Source organism: Gambusia affinis, linkage group LG17, assembly GCF_019740435.1.
Source record: "Gambusia affinis linkage group LG17, SWU_Gaff_1.0, whole genome shotgun sequence".
NCBI lineage: Eukaryota > Metazoa > Chordata > Actinopteri > Cyprinodontiformes > Poeciliidae > Gambusia > Gambusia affinis.
The window spans coordinates 1,276,707-1,294,968 of record NC_057884.1 but is presented as its reverse complement, the minus strand read 5'-3'; the positions used below and the strand labels follow the sequence as shown (position 1 = coordinate 1,294,968).

Here is an 18,262-nt window from a genome sequence, read left to right as displayed (position 1 = left end):
CAGACTCCCTACGGAGAAAATCCATTTTGGCCGCTTGTATCCGCAATCTCGTTCTTTCGGTCATGACCCAAAACTCATGACCATAGATGAGGGTGGGAACGTAGACTGACCGGTAAATCGAGAACTTCGCTTTTTGGCTCAGCTCTCTCTTCACGGCGATGGACCAGTACAGCATCCACTTCACGGCAGACGCTGCGCCAGTCAATCTCCCGCTCCCTTCTTCCCTCATTCGTGAAAAAGATCCCAAGATACTTCAACTCCTCCACTTGGGGCAGGACATCCCCCCTGACCCTCAATATGTAGTTTTCTATGTTTATTTCGTTCCACGTCAGATGCCATAGCCAATAAGGGCAGTCCTTAGAAAAGCTGTCAGCTGTCAGTTGTACCAGTGAATGGCTGGAAAATAACTGTCAGCAAGATTCAAATGTTTGTATAAACAGACAAATTTTCCTGGTGAAAGTAGCGAGGTACGTTTTGTTTTGCGGCATTGTAAGCCCATGTTTCATATTTTAATGTTTGTATAATGGATAGTAAATTATTTGAAATAAATTGTGTAAATTATTTTAATTTGTAAATTATTGAAGGAGAATTTTCTAAATTATGAATGTTGCAGATTGTTTACGGATGTTTGTTTTGATCAACACTGTTGGTGGTTTATATTTTGTTTAACGGTATTTGTACTTTGTGATATTTGTTTATCTTGTATGTATCTCACAGGCTGCCCTAGCCAATGAGGGCAGGCCTTGTAAAAGCTGGCAGCATTAGTTGTACCAATAAATGGCTTAAACAGCTGTCAGGAAAATGTGTTTGGCACAAAGAAAAAAATGCTTAACGTTCCCTGGTGAAAGAAGCAAGGTACATTTTGTTTTGTTGTTTGTATTGTAAGTCTATGGTTTGTATTCTAATGTTTGCGTATGTTTTAGTTTTCAAGATGACTGAGGTGACTGTGATGATCATGATTGATCTGCATCAAAAGAAAATAACCCTGAAAATCACCCGTCAAGACTGCGCTGAGTAAATCAAGAGCTGGGGAGCTGCTACAGTTTACATGTTTTTAGTTTTCATGGCGATCATGGTAATAAATAATTGTATATTTTGCAAATTATGTCACACCCACAAAAAGTAATTATTGCTTTTCTGTCTTTTCTTAAATAGACATTATGACTTTAACATTTTTTGTTGATATGTCCAGTTTTGTTGAATCCCCCATTCTGGACACAAGAATGTTCTGCTGAACACAGACAGAAGGAACAGACACATGTCAAGAAAAAAACAGAACAGGTCATGATCAACACCACGTCTGGTACCATGCCATCACCTTCCAATAATATTTTTTTATTAATTTAATTTGAGCTACTCTTGGTGATAACCTCTGGAAGACTGCTGGTGGATTAGCAGTGTCTACTCAGGCCTGATGGAGCACAGCTGTTAGTCAAAACAGCTTGACTGCGTTCTGCTGCTATGAGGAGGAATTCAACAATGGAATGCACTGAAATAGCAGCAGGAAAACACAAACACAGGGAGAGACGCATGCATATGTCACCAGTAGATGGTTTTGGGTTGTCATCAATCCAAAAGCAACAAAAAAATATAAAGACAGAGGTCCTGTGGCAGAGAGAAGATAACATGTTTGTAACGCTTTTAGCCTTAGCTAAGCCTACAAAAACAAAGGGCCGGGCAGTCTGTCTCTATTTAGTGCTTGCGTTGTATTCCATGGCCTGTGAACATTCAGAATAACATTTAATGGAGAATACCAATTAATCCCAGTTTCAGTCCAGTTTATCCCCAAATAAAACTAGTTTACAGAAATCACCAAACTTTTTGCAAAGTAAACAAGTTCTAACCGTGTCAAATTAGTCTCAGATTTATTGCAGGCTGGTGCTGTTCAACAACAATCTAAATCCAACAAAACAGAATATTTTATGCAAGGTCTCAGTAGAGAGTGGCAGTTTGTTGTGTCTTACCCCCCAAAAAAAACTCCCAAAAGAGCCAATTCAATCTTCAGTTTGATTCAAGGTCAAAACATTTTTCCACAAGAACAGAGAAATTTGTTCTTTTAAGAACAAAGTGGCAACAACAAATTCCTTCTGGCCAAGACATTTTATTCTTTTTAAACAAGAATGAAGTTTCTTGTGAAATTTCATTCAACCTAGAGCAGCATTTGTAAATGTTTCTGCCCAGATGATGTGTTCTTGGGATAGGAAGGTTAGTGTTTTGATCTCCGATTTCTTCAATTCGCATTAGATGTTTCTCTCTGCAAGTCAGTGAATCTCATTCTACCCCTGGTGTTTTTATACTCCTGGTGTCTGTATGCAACAGAAAAAGCAAACAGACTAAAGAATAGAAAGACTTAAAATGCTGTTGGAATTCACTTTGTTAACAACTGGGCAGGCTACTTCAAATAAAGCTTAATATTAGTATCGACCTAAAAATGTTCTATAAGTGCTTTTTCTTTTTATAAAGCTAGACTGAAACCTGGAGCTTATCAAGTTAGTTGCTATAGAAAAGTTGAAGCCTACTCTTTTCTGAGTATTACTCCCTTATGAATGCACCATCTCCTTAATGTTGGAGCATGCAATTAAAGTGCAACTACAGCAATTTGAATGCATGTTGGACACAGTGGTGGCACAGGGGTAAAGCATGACCCATGTATGCAGGCTTTAGTCCTCTATGTGGCTCTCATGGGTTCGAGTCCTGGCCTAGTGACCTTTGCAGCAACTCTTCCCCCTCTCTCAGAACCTGCTTTCTGGTCAATCCAATAAAGGCCAGTAGAGCCACAGACAATAATAAAATGTAGCCATGTCACTGTGTGAACAAGAGTGTCAAGACACTTTGAATCCAAAGTAGCTGTTATGCCAATGTACTATATGATGCTGCAATTGTAGCATGTTTTCAAAACACGCACATACCTTGACCAGATGAATCAAGTGCTCATGTAACATATTTGTATTCCATATCTGGAGATGTGTTAAACTGAGAAGGTTGAGTTGCACACACAGTATTATCTGCCTTTTTTTATTCCAGTTTGGAACAACCACTTCAAAAACAAGTCAGCGCCGAATTACAAAAAAAATTTAATTCAAGGCACATAAAATACATTCTTCTACATTTCATATAGAACTGGATATGAAGAGGAAATTATGTGTCAGGTTTGCATAGCAGGGAGGTCCTCCCTGTGTGAATGTACCCCAGCAAATTCAGTGCATTGAGTCACTGAATTTGTAGTGATTCCAAATCTTAATGATACAGGTGGAGACAGTGAACAGTTTCAAAAAGTCAGACTGTTTAAAAAAAAAAAAAGAGAGATTACAGATTATACAGATGGTACTAAGACATGCTTTTGTAGTAAAACAAGAAACTGTGTGATCTGTCTTGTAGACCTGAACTGGGATTTAAAAGAAAAGAAACGTAGACCCACACTGCTATAGATTCTCAGTCCAGTACAAGATAGTCCTAATGATAAGACAGTGCTTGTGTAGAAGGTAACATTGAAGATGTGCATTAGGACCACCTTTTAACATCAGCCCTAAAACAGAACTGCTAATTTTGTCCTGAGGTGGTATGTGTCCTCTGCATACATGCCAGAGGACTAGATTTATATTTCAACACAAACTTGTAAAATTATGTCAAAATCAAGTCGAACTCAAATGTCTAACTGAATTCCTAATTAACAGCGAGTAAATTCCTGAAGCAAGATTGTTTATTACTGTATTAAATCCCACCTGAAGATGGTTTTATATGATCCAAACAAAGCAAGGCGTCTCCTCAGTCAGACTGAACTAGCCAGGTATTTGATGAGGGTTGAGAATCAGTTTGCTCTTAAAAAAATTGTTTCTTATGCTGGAGTAGTAGCAGGATTTCTTGTTGTAGCCAAATATGGCTTAGTAATACCAACACGCCATCCTGTGTAACAGACTGGAATGAAAAGCAGGTTTCCTTAACTGGTGTGAAACTGTAAGTCCAGTGCTGACAGTAATGTTGCTAGTAGCTCCTCTGTAATCACATTTACGGTACCAACTTTTCAAACTCGGACTTTTTCCTTCACTCTGCAAATGTCCTTAAGTTTTTCAATTTAAAGAAACAGTCTTCTACATTGCCGATACATGACACACTCAAGCAGTGCCATAAGCTCAGCACATAAAAAACATTTTAATCATGTAGACAGACCAGGGGCCTCATGCATAAAAGAGTTTTATTTATTTTATATTATTTGATTTTAGATTTATTTATTGTATACTTTTTATGCCTTTTTTAAGAATATAATTGGTTTTTAAATATTGTCAATAATATCTTCCAGTAATGCAATTTATTAAATCATAGTTTCAAATTTATTGACAACTTGTAATATTTTTAAAATACAAAAATACACTGGCTCACGGTGGACTGCTCCTCTCAGAGGAGGACCCCAAATTAACATCTCATAACAGAATTTGCATAATGAAAACATATACACATAATCTTAGCAGCTAGAGCAGCTGCAGTCATTCCCTAGATATGTCTTTAGTTGGAGAGGTTTTAATGTTTACTAGTCTGCTGAGTGTCTCTGAGCAGTCCATGACTGTGTGATGATTCTGTGGATCTATTAAACTGAGCTTCTACATTGTTTCAGTTTAGGTTTTAGTCTATATGATTTTCTTAAGTTGTGACCTAACTCACAATATTGAAAATTATTGCTAATTTTTATACAATGCCACTCTTTTTTAGGTTTTTAGCCTCCCCATTACCACAGGAAAAAGCAGTCAGATAGGAGTGCTTCCCCTTCTAGTGCATTCTAATCATCATCTGTTTGAAACGTGAATCAACAGTTTACTTAGCACAGGCGTGTCCAAAGTTGGTCCTGCAAGTTTTAGTTCTCTCCCTGGATCAAATGATGGCTTGTTAGAGGCCTAAGAAGAACATTGACCTGCTGAAGAGGTTGTTGGTACCACCAGGGAGGGAACTAAAACATGCAGGATGCCGGCCCTCCAGGACAGATTTTGGGCACCACTGACTTGGCACCATCGGTCTTCTGCTGCTGTATCTGAACAGTAATGCTGTGGAATCCAAAGCTCCACTAACTGAGGACAATTGGCTCCATACTTTTATTAAGATTATACAGTTATTTAGGCTAGTGTTTCTCAATTCAGGTCCTCACGCCCCCCTGCCTTATACGCTTTTTGTTGATCACCCACAAATTCAAGCCAGATGCGTGTCAGAAGGGTTTAACGCACCTGGATTAAATGATGGCTCTTTAGAAGGCCTAGGAAGAACATTGACATGCTGAAAAGGTTGTTACTACTACCAGGGAGGGAACTAAAACATACTGGATGACGGCCCTCGAGGACCGACTTTGGGCACCACTGCTTTAAGTGTTTCCCTTCTGACACACACCTGGCTTGAATTTGTGGGTGACTAACAAGCCTCTGCTTCACTTGATGGCTACAGAAGAGGTCATACAATCATTTGAATCAGCTGTTATGGAACAGAAACACATTTAAAATATGCAAAGCAGAGAGGGGGAGGCGAAGGTCTAGAAATGAGAAACACTGGATTAGGTTGACAGCATCTAAAAACTGACAACCTGTACTGAAAACAATGTTGGAGTTAAATTTTCAGGGTGGTACAGCAGCAAGAGCAGAAGAGGGAAAAAAAAATCTATGGAAATGATCTGTAAAATTAGGTACAGTAAAGCAGGATACCATGAAGACCAGTATTCTGCTGTTCAAAAGCAGCCACTGTTAAAATGCTGTAAGCTTTCTTCTCAGTGCTGTTATATTGCAAGCTTTGTAAAAACACATGTACAAGAGACTAAATGTCATCTGGAACACCCATTTGTTAAAAGCAGATATTCTAAAAGACATCCTAGTGGTGGTTTTTAACCTAAAATTTGTAAAACACATTTGGTATGTCAATTGTTTTATAACTTCATCCTGGGCCCCATATGGTGTTAAATGGCCAAACATTTTTATTTGTGGGTACAAACCTGAGTCAGAGAGAGAAAGAATTGTAATAATTCCACATGAACTTTCAATAAAGTATAGAAATCACATCATCTGTGACTCTGTGTTTGAAAATCAAAGAAACCAAGGGACGCTTAGAACAAGTGTTCTAAAACAAATCACATACTGATTTGTTTGGCACCGTTTTAAATCTGTGGCACTCTTTGTCTGAAAGTAAGACTTTCAATAGCATTGTTAGTGATTTATTTAAGAGAGAAACATTAGCCAAAGTTCCTGCTTGGAATGCAGGTTATTTCAAAATAAATTAAAAAACAACTAAACACTTAATATAAATGGCGAAGGTACTCCATAAAACTTCTACACCAGACTAATCTTTAGATAAACTCGACTTGCAACCCATTACACCTAATTACTAGAAAGCAAAAATCTGAATTCAGATTCCGTCAGTTTGTTTCTCTTGATCTGAGTGGAAGAAGAATTCACGGCCGGAGGCTACATTTCTGTCGTGCTGTGCCTGGTTAAACACGCCCAACAATCTGAGAGCTGAGCTGAGCTGAGCTGCCTACACAATGAGTTAGGAGCTGAACTTGTGCTGTAGGTCATAAAAGGCGCAGTGAGAGAAGAGTGGATGGGCGGTCTCAAAGGCAAGACCGTCTTTGAAATACGGAACTTTCACAGACTCACAGTTTCAGAACAGCCAAGACTGAAATATACACAAACATCTTGAGCAACATGCCACAGTAACAGGCTGAAAACGCAAACAGTATGTTCCACTATAATACAGACCAACACCTTTAGCAGAGTGCGTGTGTGTGTGTGTAAACTGGTGATGGTGGAGCGGAGGGCTCGCGTCTATGTGGCGGGCGCGATTCGGAGCCGTTTCCTGATTGTGTAACCGAACCTGTGGATTTTAAAACGCGATATCTAGCGTTGTCTGAGAACGCCGCAGGTGCGTCTGCTTTAGATGGCTAAAGTTTTGCAGCTACAGCTTTCTGGTGACGTCAAAAACGTCTTGCACCAAGTCTGGAAACTTTTGAAGGTTAGAAACATTCCTTCTGACCTGAGCGCCTCACTGCTGTCCCGTCGACGGCTCTTCGAGCGATGAAGTCACGTCCGTAAAAGTTTTTTTCTAACAGTTTCCCAACAGAATAAAGTTTTAAACCAGGGGAAAGGCCCAAAGCGACTTTTCTCTCCCCTCCCTATCCGTTCCGAACTGGGGTGCCGTTGCCTGAAACTCCACCCTGCTTGTCTACGTACAGAGGGCGGTGTTTTTTCCTGCCCAGATTGTTCTACTCATGTTAGCTTATTAGTAAACCACTAATGAGCAGCTATTTCCTTGATAGAACTATACGTTGTTGCATTAACCAAATGCAGGTCGTCCTCGCGCAGGACTGCACTCTGACTGATGCTTATGATAACAGACATTGACTTTTGACATACTCCCGAAGACATTCGATCTTGTACTAATTAGAAGAACTGATGAGGATGTGGCGCGAGACAGTTAACAGCGCGAGGACCAACACACAATGTGACATTAATCCCTGCCCCCAACCCAGACTTATATTTTTGGATCACTCCCAAAGAGATCACTCCCGGAGTAGATGCAGCTGCCCGTTATTCGCTTCCTGTTCCGTTTACTGTGCAGGAAGAGAAGTGACAGCTAGTCTACTAACAAAAAAATTAATTATCTTTTTTCCGGGTAGCAGTTCAGGTGTTTTAATGAAGTCATTAGAAGCCTGAACAACTTGCCGCTTTTAAACTAGACAGAAGTTCCCGTTTTTGAAATACAAAATTTGAACACAAACTGCTTAGTTCATCACTCTGGAAGGAATAAACTTGGCTTCCACTAACCTTGGTGTTATCTGTCACCAGGATGTGTCAATTATTGCCAACATTTGAAATAACGGTTGAATAACGGATAAAAAATAATAAATAGTCCATGCATTTGTTATGATTTGTTAAGACTGGACTGGTTCTTTATGGTTAGGACCAAAATTCAACAGAAACTCTTGAGCTTAACCAAGAGCTGAAAATTTAGCTTTGCTTAATTTGGTTCCCTTTTAAAACCAGCATAGAATTTAAATTTCCTCTTATATCACAAGATGCCTCACACAACTTACCTTAATCAGATTTAACTTCCAACTATATAACTTGGTAATTTCAGTTTGCCAATTCAGTTTTTACAAAGCTAGAGGTTAATTAAAATCTAAATGCTGTTGTAAACTTTTCAGTGTCAGCTCCTTCTCCAATTACATTGTTACCTTTAACATCTTCTATTTTTGTTGAGAATATAAAGACCAGCACAAACATAGCTGAGTTAACTGAAACCCAATTTACTTGATTTCATAAAAGTGGGGGGCTGGTTGATCTTTTGACCTTTAAACTTTTATTAATATCTTCACAGCCAAAACAGCACTTTTTTTTGCTGCACAAACATCTTGTTCATTGAAGATGCTTGTTGAGGTTGGTAGGAGTTCCATTGTCTTCAGCCAAATCAGAAGAAGCTGGTGGCATCTCTATTCTTCTGTCAGACTCCAGAAGTTGTGAAATGTGCAAAGACTGAACATAGCTGCAGGTTCAGATGGTGTCAGCCTCAGGTACTAATGGCCTGTGTCTTCAGGGATTCTGAAGCACCTTTTCAACTTTAGCCTGACCCAAGAGAAGGTACCAGTGTTTTGGAAGAGGTCCTGCCTTATTTAAGGAGCCAAATAAGGCAGGATGTCATGGTACCTCAACAAGAATCTGTTCTGCAGGCTGTTCTAGAACCTCTAAAGAAGATTGTGCAAAGTACATTGCTTCATGAATGAAAAAAAAAGTTCAACTTTATGAATGACAGTATTTATGAAATTGTAATTCTTAGAACAGTACATTCCTTCATTATGCGTTGACTTGTCTTGCTTCCAGTGTGTAGACAGATTTTCATTATTCTTTTTACACATGACTGAAATTTATTTAGCTGCAAAGTGTCTTACTTGTGGACATTTGTTGCATGGCAGCAGGAAGTGTGAGAATTCCAGCTGGTATAAACTCATTAATGGAAGGTAATATTCTGCAGTGAAAATGTAATGTGAACATTCTCTTGAAATAAACAAACCATAGAGACACACGTTCCATCCTCATTTATTCCCACTCTACATGTGTATACAAGTCTCTGTTTTAATGAATCTGGTGGAACATTAATACATTCATATCTACATGACATAAATAATCATAATTCGTGCTGTACAACCATCAACACTGGAAAGGGTCATGTGACCTTTGAGCCAGGCAGCAAGAGCACACCATAATGCAGGACACCACTGAAGCTGGTACAGCTCAACCAACTGTCTTTACAGTTTAAAAGAATAGATCTGTACATTATTGAATGCAAATCTTTATATGTACAGTTTGCACTTTCCAGGTGCTTATTGTAAGGCTTCTCTAAAAGAAAGTCATTATAATATCAAGTATCCAAGCTGCCATGAGCCGGAGCCACCACCTACTGCACCATGTTCCAAGGCTGTCTCCACATCCGTTTGTTTTGTTAGCTGCAGCAGCTGACAGACAGACAGACAAAGCATCAACTGCTCAGTCCTGCTGGGTTCATGTGACTCTCCTGTTCTTGTGCATCACCAACCAAAGTTTTCTGTTTAGTTAGCATCTGGTCAATTACGAGAGCAAAAATGTGGTTAAACTGACATATGATGCTGTGATACTTCTTCTGGTCCAGCAGAGGGAGCAGTCTGAGGTTCTTTGTGGCACAGAGATCTGTGACGGCTGGGGAGCATCAAATAGATTTTACATAAAACAAAGACTAAACTTTTAACATGTCAACCCACAGCTCTATTGGTCCATCATAGTAAAATTAGCCGCTTTACTAAATAGACCCAGTAAATTAACTGAAAGGTTGTTGAGAAGCTAGACCCCAACCTGCTGTTGCTACTTTGCTGCCAGCAGTGCAGCACTGTATTGCAGAGCAGGCCTTACTGACAATGTCAATGACACTTTTAAACATTATGGTAAAACTTTGCAGAAACTTACAGCTCTAACGTCCAATTAGAAAAGTTATCAAGTCGGAAATAAAGATGCTGAGGCCAATGACGTTCCTATACTGATCTGATTGGTGCTCCTTGTGTTTTTGGAAGAAACCATGCTAGGTCAACATTAACAGCAGTGTCACTGCCATGCAGCATCACACTCAGGTCTTCAGGTGTCATGGCTACCTTTGCCAACAAGAGTTTAAATAAAAGCCAAGGACTGACGAATGATGTCTTATATATTAGAGAGCGAGAGAGAGACAGAAAGAGAGCGAGAGAAAGAGAGAGAGAGAGAGAGAAAGAGCTTCCTGGTGTTTTGCTCCAAACCTCACCAGATGGAGGCCAGAATATTAGAAACAGCACAATTTTAACAGTAAAAAAAACATCCTGAATTCACAGAACAGAGTGAATAAGATAAGCTGCATCACCTGTTGTTTCACCAAGGCAACATCTTTCACTATGCTCCCTTTGTTTTTCTACTCAGCTGTAGCATAAATAATTTGATTTCTTTAATGGTGTTGACTGAGTGTTGGCAGCATGATATGTCTGTTCTCCTCCCAAATGGAACCATCAATTCTGCACCAATGCAGAACTAAAAATACATTCGAAAATGGACTTTGAAAAACAGTAACCGCCGAAGAATCTAAATATTGAAAAAACAAATAATAAAAAGAAATGTATGACTTTGAAAAGCAGGGCTTGGTGGTAGGTGGAAGGCAGAACTCCTGATGGTCCCCATCAAGACCCCCGGCCCTCCTGGCCGTCCAGCTGGGCCCAGCTATTGTCTGTTTGTCCAGTTCTACTCTGCTGGGCCCGGCCATGTGGGAGGGGACACAGTCGAGGTCAGTTGTTGCTGGTGGCCCCGGGGCCAGCCACGGCTGTAGGCATGCGAGGCATTTTCTTGACTGGACTGGGGATGTGCTGGGGAGACAAAGCAGACCAGCAGCAGCATCAGGACCTGCTCTTCCTCTCTCTGATTCATTCATCTTATTAATGTGTTTCACTAGAAACTGTCAAACACTGACATTTAGAATGGGTGATGGGGTCTCAATATTGAACGCCAGTCAGAAATTTACAAGTTTACAGAGAAGATGAACTGAAGAGATGATGGAAATAAACTTCTGAAGACAATCAGCCGGACAGAAATGTTTGGCATTCTCCTGCTGACCCTTTAGATCAGGGTCAATAAAAGAAGTCCTGCTCACTCCACAGCAGGGTCCATTCTACCTGCTTTGACTAGATGTGGTCCTGGTTCTGGTAGAGGGAATTACTACACTTGGTTCTGGAAAGATTCTGCTCATTGGAACAGTACCTCAGAGGCTGAGGCGCTGCGGACCAGCTCTGGCTCTGCCCTCAGCTCGTCATCCAGGGCTCTGCGGGCGTACTCCCTGCGGTGTTTGTCATCCACTCGGGTCAGGTACCACGTCCCCGGGAACAGATCCTCCACAGAGCTTCGAGGGATGTAGCTAGCTGGAGAAGTGAACAAGAAGAGAAGAGCTCTATTCAGATATGCCTGGTGTTATAGGTTGCAAAGCTGCCTCAATCTAACAAGGATTTCTTCTTGGCACACAGGAAGCTAACTGCCCAAAACTGAACAATTTTTCTATGCACCACAAATCTGCAATGAACTTCCAGGAAACTGCAAAACAGCCAAAACACTGAGTTCTTTTAAATCTAGACTAAAATGAGTAGAATGGACAAAATTATATTTCCATGTTGAAAAGCTTCCTACCCTTACAGAAGTGACAGTAGCAGCAGCTAAAGCAGGAACATACCCAGGTGGTGAGTCTCCTCTCTCAGCTTCATGATTTCAGAAAAAGCTGCAGGTGACATTTTTCTCCTGGAGTCCAGTCTGACCCTCAGGTCGCTCAGACTGGAGACAAGCTTGTCCAGTGCAGACCCTACCATGACACACACCCATCAGTTTCTGCTGTTGTGTGACACCCATAGGTCATATGGAGGTCACATAGAGGTGAGCCTGAACTCACCAGGCGTATGGTCCTGAGTGACCCTGAGAGAATACAAGGTTGCAGCAAACCCTGACCCATAGGAGAACAAGCCCACCCTCTGCCCTGCCAGCTGAGATGCTGTGTGTCTGTAACACAGAAACAAGAGAGGTTGTCATGACAACCATTACCTGAAGCTTTATGGGTCAGTTCCACCATAAAGCTTCAGTTCCCTCCAATAATCTAAATAACTTTAAGCATATTCATACAGACATCCAACCCACTACATTAAGTCACACATTAATGTGACATATTTGTTTAGAAGAGATATTGTGTTTTTCAGAGCATTGTTGACTGGAGTCAGTCGGGAAGCAGGAAGTAAGGCATACATACTGTGCTATTAGTGAAGCCAGGCAGCCATACACAGAGGGTGTGTACATGTTTCCATTCTGACTGGACAGCAGCAGCGACGCCTTGGTCTTGGTCTCAAACAGCTGAGCGCTGGCCTTCATAAAGGCCTTCTCCACGTCCCTGTCAAAGTACGTTTCCTCTGGCTTCACGTCTCTGCCAAGCAGACATACAGGATTAATTCTCCATGACCAAATGAATCTGCAAGAATTTTTGTTTCAGCAAATTATGTTTTTTTTGTCAGAATGTTTTCCTTAAAATATTGTATTAGTAGTTTAAAAAACTAAATAAGCCACCAATCTACAGGAGACACCTGTAAAGAGAATAATTTATTTCTGGGATTTCTACACAAGACGTTTCTGAAAGACTGTGCTGTACTTCTATTCGAAGGAAGTATGGAATACATCCATTAGGCTTGAATGTAGCTGATGTATTCCCACTGGAACACAACTTCCTTCTGATTTCAGCAACAACTTCTGATTACATTAAGATTATTTTAGATTCCATTAGGTTCAGTATGTTTGATTCCAATTCAAACACACTGAATCATCACTCAAGCTTTTAGATGTATTTAGATATTTAAAAAAACTGATATTCACATTGACTCCAGTTAAACGCTCTTACGTGCTTCACTCATTTTCTAGAACAACACCGGGCCACAGTTTCACTGGATTCTATCCATTCAAGAGCCCCTTTGGGGTGAAGAACTTTATTAGAAAGAACCAGAAGCCGAACTGCTGTCCTCTGCAAGTACCTGAAGGCATCGAATCCAGCGAAAGGTCCCGCCTCTGTGTCGGGACTGGGGTGCTTCAGAAAGTCATTCAACATCAGTCGAGCCACAGACTTCTGGACAAGCTTGCAGTAGGGAGAGTGGAAGACTAAAAAGTCAAAGTCGTCCAGGCTGAAATGCTTGTCGGAACCCTCTGTTAGAAAAACGCAAGGATTCAAATACTTTCTCCAACAAGAAGCTTTTTATCAACAGTCATATCCTGCAGATAAACAGCTAATATGTCGTGTCTATATGCTGTCATGACAACCATTCATTGTTAGCTTCATACTTCAGACTTTATAGAGGGATTATCAATCGACATCATGCTGCATCAACATCCCCTCTACTGCACATGTTGCCTTCAATGAGCCACTTCGGAAGCAGGCAAGTATTCAGTACTCTAACTACTTATCACTATTCCCAATTAGGCTAATGAAATAATTTACAACACAGATCACCTGTGTTGAAACTCCTGTAATTCCCGCACCGTTTTGTGGGGTCTGAAGATGTCAGAGGTTTTATTTATAGTACAGTGTCTCTGTACCTAACATTACCTCTAGTTCAATCTGTTGCTCTTTTAATTTCTTTTTTTAAGGTTTTATTGGCTCTGAGAGTGGCTGAACAGGAAAGTAGGTCATGAGAGAGGGGTAAGACATGGCAAGGTTCATCAGGCTGGGAATCGAACCTGTGACATCTGTGTCAAGGCCTAGAGCCTCTTACGTGCATTGTGCTTTACCCCAGTGCCACCACAGCATCTCCAACTCTTAATTTCTGATTGCTGCAGCCACATCTTCATTATTAGATTGGTAATTATTGGAATTCATCTGTCCTTTGCATGTTATATATATATATATATATATATATATATATATATATATATATATATATATATATATATATATATATATATATATATATAAGTGAATCAATGAGCCACTTTGGAAGCTGAAGATGTGAACAGTTCTCCTCAGCTTGGACCCACCTCTTTGCCACTGTGCATGGATCTTATTGCGGTACACAGAGTAGCAGCGGTCCAAGGCACTCAGGTAGCATTCGACTGACAGCTTGCCGTCCACTACAGGGTACTCTGACACCATGTCAGGCTTGTAGAAGTCATATGCGTGCTGCATGTGGGTTCCCCGCAGACCTCCAAGATAGAAACAAATTTTTATAATCACATTTCCCCAAAGATTTGTTACCACAACAGCTTAGTTCGTAGCAATAAAACATTTTCACCTTTCATAGGTTTAGTCTTTAGAGTAACAAATATTATCAAAGATACAGAGAATCAACAATTAAATCAAACAAGAAGAAAAAAAGAAGCAGAAAAAAACAGAAAGATTAAAAATGTCAATCGCCATCATAAAGATTTCAATCAGATTTCAATTATTTAAGTGCCTTCATAGCTTTCAATCATTCTATGTATTAACTGCCTTTTAAACTGTGTTAAGTTTTTACCCAGTTTAAGATCTTCTGGCAAACTATTCCACAGCTTAAAAGAGATACACATACTTTTTAATGCAGTATGCTTGGTTGTTTTAAGTTCAATTTCCATGGAAGCTCATATCTCAAATCAATTTCCTTAAAAATTTCTGAATATTTTAGGGTGCATGTTATTTTTTGCTCTTTGTATAATTCTGAAGTCTTACATTTTACAAGCTCAGCAAACTTGACTACTTCCCACTGACTAAACAAGGTCTTAGTGTGGTGGTTTAATTATAAGCAGTCTACGGTTCTTATGGCTTTTTTGCAGAATATGAAGAGGTTGGAAGTTAGTTCTATATTTATGTAGCAGAGTCTCTACATAGTATGACAAGTAAGGTAGCAAAAGAGAGCTGTATAAAACATCTGATGTATAACTGTATGTCTTATTTTCCTTAGCATACCAATACTGGTTTTCCCCTAAAGTAATTTAGGAGGTTTCCAACTACTGCTTGGTTAATTATCACCAAGAAAAACATAGTTTCAAACAGCCTTTCAGCCTAATGTTGTCAATGCTTTCTTCTACTTGCATTTCTGGTAGTGTAGGTCTTTTCCCAAACAATATGAAGTTAGTTTTACAAACATTCAGAAAATGAATATTATTATCAAACCACAGTTTCAACCTTCCCAATTCAGCTGTAAAATCCTGTAATAAAATATTTAGTTCATTGCCAGAACAAACAATAATGGTATTGTCAGCATAAATAAATTGTAATACATTTGTGACTTTACATATATTATTAACATATAATATATGTAATTTGAGACCTAAAATTGTACCTTAAGGCACCCAGCAAGTGTTATTTAAACATGATGACCTAATTCCTCATTTGAACAAATTGACTCCTATTTTTCTAATCATACTGACCACTCAGAGCACTTTATGCTAGAGCCAGATTCACCAGGTTGAACTCACATTCATACACAAATGGGTAGGCAACTTAGGGTTAAGTGTCTAGCCCTGGGGAACGTCAACATGTGACAAAAGGAAGCAGTAATCTAACCTAAGCTTTCAAACTTCCAGAGGACTACTCTTCCCACTGATACACAGTCCTATAGATAAGACCCAACTGTTGGGAAGTTTTCCCACAGAGATTCTGATTCATATAATCATGCAGGTTTCAGGAAACTAGGAACAGGATGAACAATCAGAGCACAAAAGATGATTCAACCTTCAGGGACCTGGAACAAAATCATTCTGTGAGAAACTCTTCGTCAATATCAGATTAATTCATTAATGAACTGACCTCTTTCAAAGGTCAAAGCAGCATTAGGCCCAATGAGCATGGCCACTGCACCAGCACCCCCTGTAGGGCGAGCACTTCCTGTGGCGTAAACGGCGATGTCCCCGGCAACAACCAAAGCATAGCGTCCTGCAGAGAGAAAACGTAAGCAGGAGAAAAATAGCAAAGGTGATTGATGAGTAGAACTTTAACCATACTGCTGGTTCATCCTTTATGCCATTTAATAACAGTCAAGAATTCAAATGTATGGAGGTGTGTACATAGAAACCCACAATGGCATCCTAGTATGAGCCTCTTCAGTTAAAGCAACAGTATGTAACTTTTAGAAAAAAAAAAGGTTGCTTTTTTTTTTGTTTGTTAAAACTGTCACCACGTCATGACAGATAATCTGTGGGGAAAAAAATCAAACTCCTCTGCCTTCTCCTTATGGACCTGCGGTCAAAGGAACAAATATACAGCTCTGTCAGAAACAACCAATGAGAGCCAGTAGGATGGTCTTAGCAATGTTGTGTACACGCTGCTCACACCCTCTCTGTTTCCTTTGCTAGAACACAGCTAGTTCACCACAACAATTTAATAGAAATGCAAAAATACTGTTTAGGATGGGGGACATTTTTACCTACCATCCCATGAGCTGGACTCCACCCAATTAACAGCATTGAAGAGTGCAGCTGTTCCACCGTAACAAGCATTTGTAGTGTCAATCCCCTCCACATCTGTATTGCCAGAATCCTCAAACAGCTGCATCAGGACTGTCTTGACGGATTTTGACTTGTCGATGATGGTCTCTGTGCCAACCTCCAGCCGGCCAATGCAGTCGTAGGACAGGCTATTTCTCTCCATTAGCCTCTGGACCACGGTGAGGCACAGAGAGTTGATGTCCTCGCGGTCTGAGCAGAAACCCATTCGAGCTTGTCCCAGTCCCACTGTGTACTTCCCAGCTGCCACGCCATCGAACTCCTCCAGCTCAGCCTGGTCTACATACTGGGATGGGAAGTACAGCTCCATGGCGATGATTCCCACATCTTTGGGCCAGGGTCCTAAGCAGTTATTGGAGGCTGATCCTGGCATCCTAAACATGTGATGGAGGGATTTTATGATGAGCATTACTGCAGTATGCTCAGACCAATATGAAAATGTCAGCAGGCAGTTAATTGGGATTTGTCCACCAACGCCTAATGAGTTAATGAAGATGAACACATACAGAAGTAAAACCGACACTGTTCAGTAGGTCAGAGTACATCCTCCTTAGGCTCACCAACTGCTCACACACACTGTAGTTCTACATACTACGGTTCTGTTTTGATTGGGTTTCAGGGAAACAGCACAGTTGCTCTTCCAACACTGTTAGCAAAAAGGCAGGGTTAGAAATACACAGAGCATGTAAGCTGCTGATGCAGCCACAATTATCTCTGCTGCTGAGATCAATCAAGTTTAATAATTACTTCACACCAACAACCAAGATAGCGACTTTGTCTCCTGCTCTGCAGTTCATAAAGCGGTAATTACAAAGCTATTAGCTCCGCTAGTTAGCGTCATGCTGGAGCTGTTCTGTCTGCTCACTGACAGCTGAACACAGACATACCTGTTCTTACATGAAGCTACGCAGTCAGAAGAACTGGAGGTTTTGAAGCCCAGTTGAGGACACCGGGAATAAAGTGGGTGAAAGGGCAACAGGATTTCCTGGAAGCTAAGCCGGTTACTAAAGGTCACTGACTGATCAATAACAAATCCAATATAAGAAAAAACACGTTAACATAAATGTGCCAGACATGCATCGCAATGTAACATATATTTATTATCACCGAAAACGAACTGGCTAAGTACATTAGAGTGACTCCGTGAATGGTTTTCTAGCGTGTTGCTTGCCGGAACGCAATAATTGACGGACCAGCTTCATGCCTCAACTCCAACTTACACTAGCTCACGTGATACATACTTTAAAAACGTGTTGTTCATTAGTAATAACCGCACGTGACGGAGAAAAAAAAAACGGCCGCACAAAGCTCTGACAGACAGACTTGAGATTGTAATGTCTAAGAGTAGTTCCTCACCTGCGTGTGAAGTCAATTGTCGTGAAGGGAAACGTTTCAGTACCTCTGCTGTCGCTTTGCTGCTCAGCACTCAGCTGGCCAGCCAGAGCTGACTTTATATTTACTGATGACAGGACCACGGAGCGTCCACACGGCGCTGACACCCGGTTTCCTACCCAACCACGGCTCACGCACCATCAACTCCACAGACAGCTGGCCAATCACACTTCGGCACTTCCCAACCACGCACTCGCTGTAGCTGTAACAACTGTCCTATAGTGGAGCTTGTACGATGTCTGGTGAGAGAAAAAAACCCAATGAAATTGCAGGAGAAGTTCGTGGCGCTGTCTACGTGTTGGTGGGCAGCACTTGCACGTTTCAGTCAGACCTTTCTTCCTTGTAGATCATTACAGCTCCTTATTATT

The 18,262-nt window shown here is 40.6% G+C and overlaps 2 protein-coding genes across 2 annotated transcripts in view; both read right to left on the bottom strand.

Moving 5' to 3' along the window:
• The window catches only part of tln1 (talin 1), a 70,251-nt gene extending 63,067 nt beyond the window's left edge, over positions 1 to 7,184 (bottom strand). Inside the window, exon 1 of the mRNA XM_044144503.1 lies at positions 7,000 to 7,184. The gene's annotated coding sequence lies outside the window, so the exon portion shown is untranslated. The remainder of the gene's footprint in view (positions 1 to 6,999) is intronic.
• Positions 7,185 to 9,043: 1,859 nt separating this feature from the next.
• Positions 9,044 to 18,050, bottom strand: hmgcs1 (3-hydroxy-3-methylglutaryl-CoA synthase 1 (soluble)). Its single transcript, XM_044096750.1, is given in 11 exon segments — positions 9,044 to 10,876; positions 11,268 to 11,425; positions 11,731 to 11,856; positions 11,944 to 12,050; positions 12,295 to 12,465; positions 13,064 to 13,232; positions 14,061 to 14,225; positions 15,808 to 15,933; positions 16,428 to 16,876; positions 17,859 to 18,004; positions 18,006 to 18,050. Coding segments are annotated over 11 exon segments (1,725 nt in total). The 5' UTR covers positions 18,036 to 18,050; the 3' UTR covers positions 9,044 to 10,798.
• Between the last annotated feature and the right edge of the window lie 212 nt (positions 18,051 to 18,262).